Raw genomic sequence first — 12033 nt, 5'->3', positions numbered from 1 at the left:
CGTAAAAAATCAAACAATTTTTTGACATTCTATGTTAAATCATGGGAAAAGTAATCCTGATACCTATATTTAATTTGATATCATTTTAAAGAGGAGGTCAAGAACTTGTGTAATTCCATTTTTTTGGAGACTCACAGTAGGCATTATAGATATAATCTATCAGTCAAAAGTGGATAAAACTCCGAAATATTATCCTCAATTGCTTTATATTTCATTGAAAATGACAGTTTAAAACATGATTTTTCATTATGTTTACCAAACAAATTTTCCCCGGTACACTCTACCAAACAAAGCTATTGTTATGAAGCATCATTGAAAGATTTTATAAACCTGTAGGCACCTTTTCATTTACTAGATCTTGACCTTAAACTATTTGAAAGTAATGTTTAGGCACCCAAATACATCGTAGTTTTTTTTATTAAAATGTAGTTGATTTTATGTTTTAAAAAGATAATACTTAGTACGTAGATTTTTTAAATATTTGACAACATCGTTGCTTTCTTTACAGATGTATTCGCTGCTATGATTTAAGTTATGGCACTAATTTGATATTTTTTGTGAGGTAGCCGTCAACATCGAAGCTTTATTAATAGTTATTAAGTGGTGCACTCGATCCGTGAATAAAAAGATGACACTTAAACTAAGAGATAGTTTTGTAGGGTCACACAACGACCTCCGGGTTCTCTATAAAGATGTACTATAGATCATATTTTAAATCGGATTTATTAACATATTTATTCAAAATATTTTGCTTATATTCAATAAAATCCGGCACTTGTCCCTTGAGTGGGTTGCTGTTCTGATGTAGAAGGCCTAACTGCTGATTGATTTTTAATTTTAGTAATATGCATATTCGAATTCAAATAAGTAAATTTATAAACGAGTTAAAAACAGTAATAATAACCCGGAACTTTATTAACAAAAGATATAATTAGCTGTTGAGCTAGAAATTTTTTCATTTTGTTTTTACAATTTTCTATTTTAAGTTGTGTACATTTATAGTTTTAAATATACATGTATCAATATTCATGTTCTGAACGCTTAGTCAAAATTTCAATTTCGAATATTGTGTTTTAAGCAATATACAGAGGTTAGAATTCTTTGTTTTGTAAACATAGCTCGAGTCTTGTTACTGTTTACATACCGTATGTTTTCTGTTTGTATAAGTTTCATTTAAAATTACGTTTTTGTAAACAACATTTTTTTAATGCATATAATTGCAATTGGTTTGCGTGTGTGCCATGATAAATGTGTTTAAAAACATGGTACTTTGTTTACTCTACATTATTTTAAACAAAAAACGAAAACAAGACTCGAGCTTTGTTTACATATTAATAGGTTTTGGCTCCTGTATCTCAGCTGCTACTTGACTGCATGCACTATGATTCAAATTTTTTTAAAATCATTTAGAATGCCCAGCCTTAAAAGATGGGGGAAAAAATTATAATTCTGAACTTCTAAATCGTGTCTGATCTTTCTTTTTTTTGGAGGATTGAAAGTCCATCGTTATGTCAATTAATATTGAATATGATATTAAGAATAAAGAATAATACAAACACACGACTTTTCAATCTTTTGAAAATATAATGATACCAAAATGAATCTATTGGTTATCAATGGACGTGCAAACTCCAAACGCATCATCTGAACTAGATATCAAAACTGCAACAGTGTAGCAGTAATATTTGTATAATTATAAACTGGATGTTCAAACGTTGAAATAAATAGCAACAGCTTCATGATAACTATAGAATGTTGATTGTCTTTCAGTACATGCTTGTATCGAATTTGAGATATATACATGATCTAGTGCGGTGCCACCTTCAGTTGTGAAAACATGTACAATTTGATTAAATCCGTTGCTTGTCATGAAGGACTGTATTGGTCCATTTGATAAGGCATCTTCATTGAAATCGCCTACAAAAATACAATTTTTGCTTTGCAACGTAATTTTCCCTACAAGCGATTTGAGTGATTTTAGAAACTTTGAAATGTTCAATGTCGGTGGTCGATAAACTGTAACAAGTATAATGTTTTCTTTCGGAAACTTGACGGCAATGCTTTCTATATTGTCAACCAAACATAGAACAATTTCTTTTTTCTCGTCTTTTTCCTTCAAGTACATTGCAACGCCGCCCCCTTTTGAATTTTGCAGCCTAGTTGTGTTTTTGTCTTCATTGTTATATGCTTGCTTTCTAGTGAAATGGTGAAGTTTAAAACCATCAATTGATAGATGGTTTGTATCTTGTTCAGGACACAACCATGTCTCATTTAGGCAAATGACATCTGCGTCAAGAAAACGTGCATCTTTTCTCATGTGACCGAAGTGTTTATTCAAGCTTTGGATGTTGTGTAGCATAATTTTTTTGCCGTTAGAAAAGGTATTTTGTTGATTATCAAAATCTAGTTTGTGCATATCATCCATGGCTAGTTTCACATCTGAATCAGCATACAATTTTTTAATCAACTTTTCTTTGCTGTCAGTTTCAATGAATAAACCATCCTTTGATGTAACTCTTGTTAAAGCCACATAAGCTTGTCCAGGAGCAAATGTTTTATCCAGATTGACTACAACTTTATCTAATGTCATCCCTTGCACCTTGTGAGCTGTACAAGCCCATGATAGTTTCAATGGAAACTGGTGTCTTACGCAAGTAATTGACTTTCTTACAACTATGTCTTCCTGGACTCTTTCAATTAACACTAGGTTTCCATTTTCTGTTCGTTTTCCCGACGCTTTCCCCACGTTTTTGCTGTCAAAGATGACGGCTACAGCTGCAACTTTTGTTTTCTCTTTATCTTCATATACGAAATGGGATATGTAGCCCATTACTCCATTTACGAGACCGTCTTTGACATCACAATTTCGTGTGAGCATGACACGTGCATTTACCGCGAAAAGTAGCGAGCTAGATAAGCTGTCATTTTTGGTTTGGAAAGTTTTATCTCTGAGGCAGAGCTTTCCTGTTGTCTTGTCCTTTTGATAATCTTTCGCGTGAATTTCTTTAAGCTCTTTGCAACTTTGTCTTAGCATTTTCAAATTGTATGCATTTACTTCGTCATTTGTGGAGTACACATGGAGGACGCTTTCGGGACCTTCTCTGATACATTCATTTACTATATCTAGCGTTTCCTTTGCCAGTGGTTCTTCTGTAGTTCGAGTGCGGAGCAAATTTAATGCTTCTGCAAATGGCACGTCGTCACGTTGACGCATAATTTCTGTCAAGTCAACTTGAAGAAAATCCTGCCAGAAGTCAGTTGGGTATAGGGCATTGTCTTTGTAAAGTCTTTCGTCTTTTCTTTGTTTTACCGGAGGCAGTTGGAAAAAGTCGCCTACTGCAATAACACTGACACCACCGAATGGATCTTTGCACTTTTTGATTGGCACTAATCGTTCATGGATGTAGTAAAGAAGTCGTTTATAAACCATCGAAACTTCATCTATGACGAGAATTTGCAGGTCTGCTAATTTTACTCTAACTTCGCTGAGAGTTTGCTCTTTTAACGGTTCATATGGGAGTGGCAGATATTTGGTCAATGAAAATACGCTATGAATTGTAGATCCACCGATGTTAAAAGAGGCTGTGCCGGTGAACGCAGTTAGCAAAACTGATAAAGCATCTGGAGAAGACAAAGACCTAGAAAATAAACGTGAAGCTTCGAAATTGATTGCTTTGATTAGTTGACTTTTTCCTGTGCCGGCACCACCTGTTATAAATATGTGAAATGGTTTTAATGCAGGGGTTTCATGAATAATTTTTTTCAAACACCATTCGCGCACAAAGTAAAATACTTTCTTTTGGGTATCATTTAAGTTTTCTACAATACAGAACATTTCTTCATTGGATAAGCTGCTTTGTTGAACTTGATACAAAATATTCCCCTTTGCAGTTTCATTTTCATTTATATCAGGAATTGTGTCGGTATAATCGTCAGCATGTTGCTCTGTAGACCTTTCCATGATACATTCATCTCTATTCAATTCTGTTTCAGGACACAAATTAGCCCATGCATCTTCTGGTTCTCCTAAATGCTCATACATTTCTTGAGCTTTCTCCAAAGCATTCTCATTTTCGGCATACCGTGCATGATTTGATTCGACGATAAGTTTAACTGATTGAACAAATCTTTTGCCTTGTAATTTTACAAACCCACTTTCATAAAATGACTCGTAAGTTTCAAAACTTTCTGGTTTCAATTGCGTTTGATTTCGATATGGAAGAAAGAGTTGCAATTGACATTGATAAAACTTTTCCGGTGTTTTCACAGCACTGAATCTGGGATATCTAATAACTGCTTCTTTTGTCCTTGTTCTCTTTTGAACAAATCCCTTTGAATTTTGAAGTTCAAAAACATTCTCATTTCTTTCTTTTGGAATCTGAGATTCAGATCTCCAGATCTCATCATCATCATCATCATCTTCTCCATCTTCATCCATTTTTTCATTACGACGTGTTCTTTTCATTTGTGAAAGTGGCTTAGTCATGCGTGTTGGGTTCTCTCCAACTGGAATAAAAGTGACTTTTCTTGACGCTTCTTTCATTCTTAAGTTGCAAACTCTGTAAACTGCTTCTTGAGCTGTGACTTCTCTATGTGTCAGATACGCAGAGCCTATTTTCTTTAAAGTGTGTTTGGCGTCAAGATTCCCTTCTTGTGCTTCAAGTTTTGTTTGTCTTAAGAGCATACCCATTTCTCTTTCAGCTTTAGAAATATATGACACTATGTATACAATACAACTGAAAGGATCCAATACAAATTGGATGTCAATATTTGCATTCCAACATTTGAGTAGACATGGGTTGTACTGATTTGTCCACAATTCATTAGGATTCCTTTTGAGAACAACGTTTAACTTTTTTGATAAAACATTGTGAGCATTCTCATACAGTTCTTGAGTCAGAGATAAATCAGTGAAAATGTCTTCTGTTGTTTTGTATTCATCTGAATCGGATTGAATTTTATTCCACACACTCAACAATATGTCTTTTGCACGAGACCTTGAAAGCTTTGGATCAGAATCAGGTCTGTCTTTGCAAGAAGTGCTTGCGGTTTCGTTGCCATCATCACCAGCATGGTCATCATCATCATGATCATCATTAACATCTGTAATGAATGTTTGTTGTGATGGTGGTCTTGGAAAATTAAATCTACATTCTGCACCATTTTTCTTGCATGATTTTGAGTGTTTTTTACTGTGTTGCTGAACTTCTAGTACAATTTCTCTCAGTTGGAAATCGTCCTTTTCCTCCGGTATTGAACACGAAACGTACTTGTCAATAAAATCAGCCACTGCCTGTTTTCCATGAACGTCCAATCTTGGGGCATTTTCAACCCAAAATTAGCAATGCATGTGTGGCGATCCTCTTTGTTGGAACTCAACTCTTTGGAAGAAATCAATTATTTTCCCAATAGGTTCCGATGGTGAATTGATAACATCCCGTTGAAATATGCGAAACCTATGCTCAAACATTCTTGCCACAGTGACTGGGTTGCTTCTCAAAATTTCATTTTTTTCAGCCCAGTCCAACGTTTCTGGATCTCTGTTATCGTTTTGTTGTTTAAGCAAAGAGCTGATTACATCACACCATCTATACTCCGCAGACGAGAACGAGCAAAACCATGTTGGAATTCCAAGCTGTCTTAGCATAGCAAAAAGGTCTTTCTGTATTGATGACCAGTATGCGGGTGTACCTCTTATTGGTTGCATAAATCTGAATGCTTCATCCGTCTTTAACAACTTCGAAAGCATTTCGGGACTCCTTATCATGTCAGAATTTACTTTTTTCCCCATTTCAAACTTTGAAACTGTCTTTCGAATTGAAATCTGTGTCTTTTCTATAACCTGATTAAGTTCAGACATATACTGGCTGTAGAATATGTAATTTGTGTCTTTGGCAAATCTATTATCCGCATTCATCAATCTGTTATTGAAATAGCGAGCAAGAGTTACTCTTTTGTCTCTTTGTTCATCAAATGAAAATCGTCCACTTGGAAAATGACACGGAAAGGTTTTCGCTTCATTTCCTGCTTCCTGCAACATTCGTACTGGATTATTGCCTTCTGCTGGAGCAATGTTGAAAACATCATCAAAAAAATGATCCAAAACTTCTTGTGCAACATCTACAGGTTGAAGACAAGAGTCAACAGCTATATGTTGCTGATCATCATCAGATATTTCAGTTTCAATTGTTTCATTTTGTGTTGTATCTTCATTGCTGTTAAAGCTGTCTACATTCCTATTGATTGAAATCCCATCGTACCATTTGTTGTTTTGTTTTAGATACTCAAGCGCACTGATAAGATGATGAGGGTTGATAAACTGATATTCATAATATCCTTTGTAGCTCAGTTTTCTCTTTAACTTAACTCGCAGCAAATTGTTGTCGTCATTTCTTAAAGGTAACATAGTTGTCTTTTTCAAATCAGACGGGACACACACAACTGGGCCATGTATATTTTTCTGACCACCCTTTGGCAAAGCCATAACCTTCATAAAAGGTATGTGCAAAGAAATCAAATGCTGTTCCAAACTATTTAAACACAATAGTTCTTGTGGGACTGGTTCGATTTGCATATTATTTTCCGCTGATTCTGGCGGTATGTCCCCACGAAGTATTTTGCGATGGCATGTAAAACATATCCATAAAGAAGATTTGGTACAACTTTCGACACAACGAGCTGTGCAGTGGTGTAAGAACGTATCTTTAATGCAAACATTTGCTACATTGGCAGATGTTTCGTTTCTGGCATACGTGTTTCTATCACATACCTGAACTTGATTTTCAAATAGCAATCGATGGCAGCAGCAACACACGTAATCTGGACCTCGAATTGTGTTTCTTTTGAACAAATTAATGACTTCTTCATCATTTTCAAGTTTCATTTTCTTACACTGTCTTTTTTGCTTTATATTTTCCATTTTCTTTCTTTTGACATTTGAATTAGTGTGATAGCTTTTCTTACTAGATTCTTTCACTTTTGATCTGTATTTTTCATCATTTTCGTACTGAGCAGACCTGGCACAAAGGAGTTGTTCCCTAAATACTTCATTCGTGTGATATTTGAGTAACCCTGCTTTCTTCACTTTCTCTTTATGGGTGGCATCCAGAGCGTTCTTATCGATGCTTCGTTTTTTCACTGCTTCCCGGTGCTTTTCATTCGTTTTGTACTTTTGCACACTTTTTTTCTTACATTTTGATCTATGTGCACTGTCTGTCTTGTACTTTTTAACACCCTTACGCTTGATGTTTTCCCGATGTGCAGTATCATTTTGATACTTTTCTTTTGCTTGTCTTAACAAACTTTCTTTGTTGGCATGCTCGTTGTACACATCCCGACCTTTAAGCTTTTTCAAATCTCGATATAAAGCATCAGTTTGATACCTTACTCTATTGTTTACCTTTAAAGAGTTTCTGAACTCGGCATCTGACTTGTATCTCACAAATGCTTTTTCCAGTTTTGTATTTCTAAACTCTGGATTGTCTTTGTATTTTTTGCGATACATTTCCCTTTTGTATTGTAGAATGTTTTCTCTTTTAATTTCAGACGTTTTTTTTAAACAAGTTTCTTTTCGTTTAGAACTGTTTGTTTCCTTTTTCAAATTGTTTTCCTCATCTTCGAGTGATTCAGCCACATCGAGGACAACATCATAATGATTCCCATCTCTGTGGTTCAAATACAAGCCGCCAGCTTTTGATTGTATACTTGAACATACATTTTGTCCCGAAAATTTAATCCAGCGACTTTCGGAATACGTGAAAATATCAACTGATAACATGTGCGCTAAAGACAAAATTTCCAACTCAGTTGCCCAGTTTCCATCTTGCCTCATTGCAGACACGTGGCTTTCTATTGACACATCGTTTGACCTTAAAAATGTCACGAAATCTTCCTTATTTTCCAATAAATGTTGGCAGATCGCACCACGTACTTCATCATAATAATTCTCTGTGTCAGTGAGAGAATAGGAGATAGCTCTAAAAAAACAGTTTCCGTCTCCGACGATTTGCGTGCTGACACAAGGTTTGCCCAATTGTCGTGAGGGTATTTCACAGCTTCTATTGTTTTGAGTGTATGGAATACCCAAGATCTTGCATGATTCCTGTTTCAAATCATCTTTCATTGGAGAAAATCTAAATTTTTCCATTTCGCTCTAAACATAAACGACTTCATCTTCACAATCATCTACATATTCTTTGGTGATACTGCTATCATCATGATGGTTTTCATTTATCATCTCCCAAGCATTTTCGAGATTTCCGCCATTCCTTTCTAGTGAAATCGAATTGCATTTCACACCTGTTATATTGCATTCAATTACATTTGAGAACCCCATTGATTTTGCTAGGCTCTGAACATGCATATACAGTTCATCTATGTTTTTGAATAGAAGTCTGGTACTTCTTCCACTATGACTGAATAAGCCTTGTGAAGTCCTTGAATGGGAGTCGAATGTAAAGAACAAACCATTTGTCCTACCAATAAGAAATGTGTTGCCCGAGAAACACACAAAACACCCATCTGTATCAACTAAACCCAATTGTAATGCTTCATAGAGAGGATATGCATTAAAGTCTGCATAGCAGGGTTCTTCATTTGACAGACAAATTATCGTTGCTAACGTTGAATTTGATGAAAATTCAAATGATCTGTTAAAACATTCAAAGTACTGAGGCAACTCTTCAACTAATAAGTACCTGTTATGCATTGAAGAACTTCTTTGCAAGAAAGTGTACAATTCATCACCTGTGGCTAAAATGTTGTTCATGTCTTGTGATGTCCAGTGTGTACTTTTCTTAAATTGTTCAAATGCAAGCCCTGCTAAACAGTTAGCCACACATTGTGTCCCCGCATTGTCACCGAACATAGGATGTGCCTGATGAAATGAACCTTGAACAGATCTGGAAATATTTGTATTTTGTACAATGCATTTAGGTTCAGCGTAATGTTTACAATCTTTTTTTCTGGAATCAAAGTTTCCATGAATACTGTCAATGTCATTTTCAACTAAATGTTTATGACTTTCTTCTTCATTTGTGCTCATTAAAGTATCTCTTTTCTGATTACAAGACACAGGGTTTACAGTGACCAAGTCAGTACAGTGTTTACGTTCAGAAGCCGTTTTGAATACTGTCTTTGTTTCCTCATCTTTTGATATACTGCTGGATCCTCTTAGCACGGAGGAATCCAGCTGCGCCTGACCTGCTGGGCTAGGCTCAGAGCCTTCATCATGCCCAGGTACTCTCGCAGGAGTACAAACCCACGCTGGGGAGTCAGGGGACGGTGCCTTTGTCACGTTTTTGACAAACAGACGACTTCCCCGAGGAGATGGCAACCTCGAGGCAGATGGATGCATTTTCGCACAAGGCGAGGCCTGCAACCTGGCCAGGGGTTTTTCCTCTTTAGATGGAAACCCCATCAAACCAGACCCCGGAAGATTACCGGGAGGAGCTGTGACAGCCCCATCTGTTGACCCGTGAAGGACAACAGACTTAGCAGGTTCATCTGGAGTTGTCAACTCTGGGGGCAGATTCTGGTGTTGTCTACACTGCCTTTTTCTAAGCTTGTCTTTTAGGCGTTTTACCCTGTTGTTTACTTTGGCCCTCTTTGGCATCTAAAACATATCAAAATATACAAGTGTTTAATATTTATTTTTTGGTTAGTATCTACATAACTTCAATTTTATTTAACTTCTTTAATGCTGATGGCTGAATGTAAAATTCAAATTTTGAGTCAAAGTGTAGGGAATGCCAATATGCTTTAGAACATTTTAATTTCTATAATTTGAGAGAATATGCATGTTGCAATTGCTTAAGCTTGTCTTATGTACACTGATATGCACAACAGATGTCAATTTTTATTTATTAAAAAGTAAAAACTCAATAGAATAATATATATAAGATGCTTTAAAGTCAAAAATTAATAATTTCATAAAGGTTTAAAGTAATTGTTGCCAAATTCATTTTTAATTTATTGATTTTCCCCATTACTTGATAATGATACATGCAATAAAAAGCAGGTTATGCATTAAATAAACTATATAACTTGATTCTAAAATGGGCATAACTTTGAAAAAAATCATCATATCAAAATTGCCAATTGGTATGCAAAAGCAAATCCATACTTTTATCATTATTTATAGACAACAAAATTTTACATTCAAAAGTGCAACAATTCCAAGATAATAAATTACAAAATTGGAATTTCTTGGTAAGGCTATTGAAGTTAATCTATATTATACATATCCTGTGTGCATGAATTCAGGAGAAATTATGTTTAAGAAAAACAAATTCCTATTTCAATTTGATATTTTAAAGTTTGATTAACTAAGTAAAATACAACATTCTGTAGAAATTCAAAATGTTAAGAGCACATTATGGACAATATAAATCAGAAACTGAATGTGATTGTCATGAAAGATGATTCTTTAACAGGTAGTCTACATGTACCTTGAATAGACATCGTATTTGTATGTTTGGAAATGTTGTTTTATTTTATTGCCCTCCCTCGTATAGTATTATAGTAGTAAATTAAGTTTGGGCAGCCTAATTTGCACACCAACACGTCTCATTTAAACCAACAGTCACTTAAGTATTTGTGCAGCAGTTTAAGAGGAGTCTGAACTTGCCCTGACAAACTGTTAATGAGTATCACTATATTTTATTTATGATCAAGAGGGCCAAAATTCTCCCCAAAATAATAAAACCAGAATTTTCTTCTGCACATTATGTTCTACATACCAACAAAGTATCATTAAATTCTGTGCAATGCTTTAAGAGGAGTTGTGACTGCAAGCTGTTTATTACTATATTCAATATATAGCTAAAATTCTAAATTTCAAACAAGTATGTCAAAAGGCCTAAATTCCCGGAATTACAATGAAATTTGAATTTCCCTGTGATTATATGCATATTATCACATTGTGAACTTTATACCTAAAGAGTTTCACATTGGTTTCAGAGGAATTGAGCTGACTGTTCAAAACTATATTCAATGTACATCTGGGCTAAAATTTTAAGTTAAATTCCCCCTTCCCCCCCCCCCCCCCACCCAAACAAAATGGAATCGGAATATCCTTGTAATATGCACATTGTGCCTTAAATACACCAACAAAGATTTATGAAATTCTTTGCAGTGGTTAAACAGGAGTTGCGTTTACTAAAAATAAAAGGCGAGGCTGTCTGATGGTTTAATGCTAAGCTGAAAATATTAAGATAAAATCAGGCTGTATAAATGGAGAGTGGAGTCCTGTTTTCCTAAATAAACATGTATTTCAGCACATTTACATGCTATGTTAGCAAACTAATAATTAAATGGTAGACTATCAAGTTAAAAAGTGGCAGTTATGGAATCCTAATATCCCATATATGCATGTAAAAACCAGTTAGTACATCTACATGCTATGATGACAAACTGACTGACAATTAATGCCAAACTTAAGTATTAGATTTCCCCATATAGACATGTATTTAAGCAGATATATAAGCTATATGTATATGGGAACATTTTAACAATTTAAGAATCTACACTATTTTTGAATGCTTGTAGAATCTACACTATTTTTGAATGCTTGTAGTTCTAGGCGAGACAATCTTTTAAAGCTTTTTCCTTATATATTCCTATGTTTAACATTAAATCCCTCTTTGGGCCCCAGTATTGGACCTGGGGTTCATTTTAACATTTAAGAATCTACATTATTAGAGAACATGTGCATAGTAATTTCATAAATTTTAGCATTGTTGTTCTTCCAAGGTAGATTTTTAAACTTTTATGTTAAACTTTGAACCACCTAAGGCCCCAGTATTGGTATGAAGTTCATGGTTTTAACAATAATCAGCATTGCTTGCATAGTCATCTCACAAATTGTAGTATTGCATTTCTTGAGAAGATAATTTTTAAATACGAAGGTCACAGTTTTATTGATTTAGAATCTTAATTAAGACTTTGCTAAATATAAGCTTTGGTGTAAATATTGACATTCTTTGTGCAGTACTTATTTAGAAGATATTTTTAAAAACATATCCTATTTACAGT

The 12033-nt window shown here is 34.8% G+C and overlaps 1 protein-coding gene across 1 annotated transcript; it reads right to left on the bottom strand.

The window, feature by feature from the left end:
* Positions 1-5946: 5946 nt before the first annotated feature.
* Positions 5947-7504, bottom strand: LOC136275969 (DNA ligase 1-like). Its single transcript, XM_066086413.1, has 2 exons — positions 6770-7504; positions 5947-6063 (listed from the first exon to the last, which is right to left on the bottom strand). Exons 1-2 carry the CDS (start codon positions 7502-7504, stop codon positions 5947-5949), a joined length of 852 nt encoding a protein of 283 aa, XP_065942485.1.
* Positions 7505-12033: the final 4529 nt, after the last annotated feature.

This window comes from Magallana gigas, chromosome 1 (genome assembly GCF_963853765.1).
Source record: "Magallana gigas chromosome 1, xbMagGiga1.1, whole genome shotgun sequence".
Classification (NCBI taxonomy): Eukaryota; Metazoa; Mollusca; class Bivalvia; order Ostreida; family Ostreidae; genus Magallana; species Magallana gigas.
The sequence above is the reverse complement of the archived record's forward strand: the minus strand, read 5'-3'. Positions and strand labels throughout refer to the sequence as shown.

Excerpts from the sequence above, each read along its gene's own strand:
- LOC136275969 (XM_066086413.1), bottom strand. The coding sequence starts at position 7,504 with ATGTATCGCAAAAAATACAAAGACAATCCAGAGTTTAGAAATACAAAA. Across the intron at positions 6,064-6,769 it reads TATTTGAAAATCAAGTTCAG|CAGAAGGCAATAATCCAGTA; the intron begins GTATGTGATAGA and ends ACATTGCTCCAG.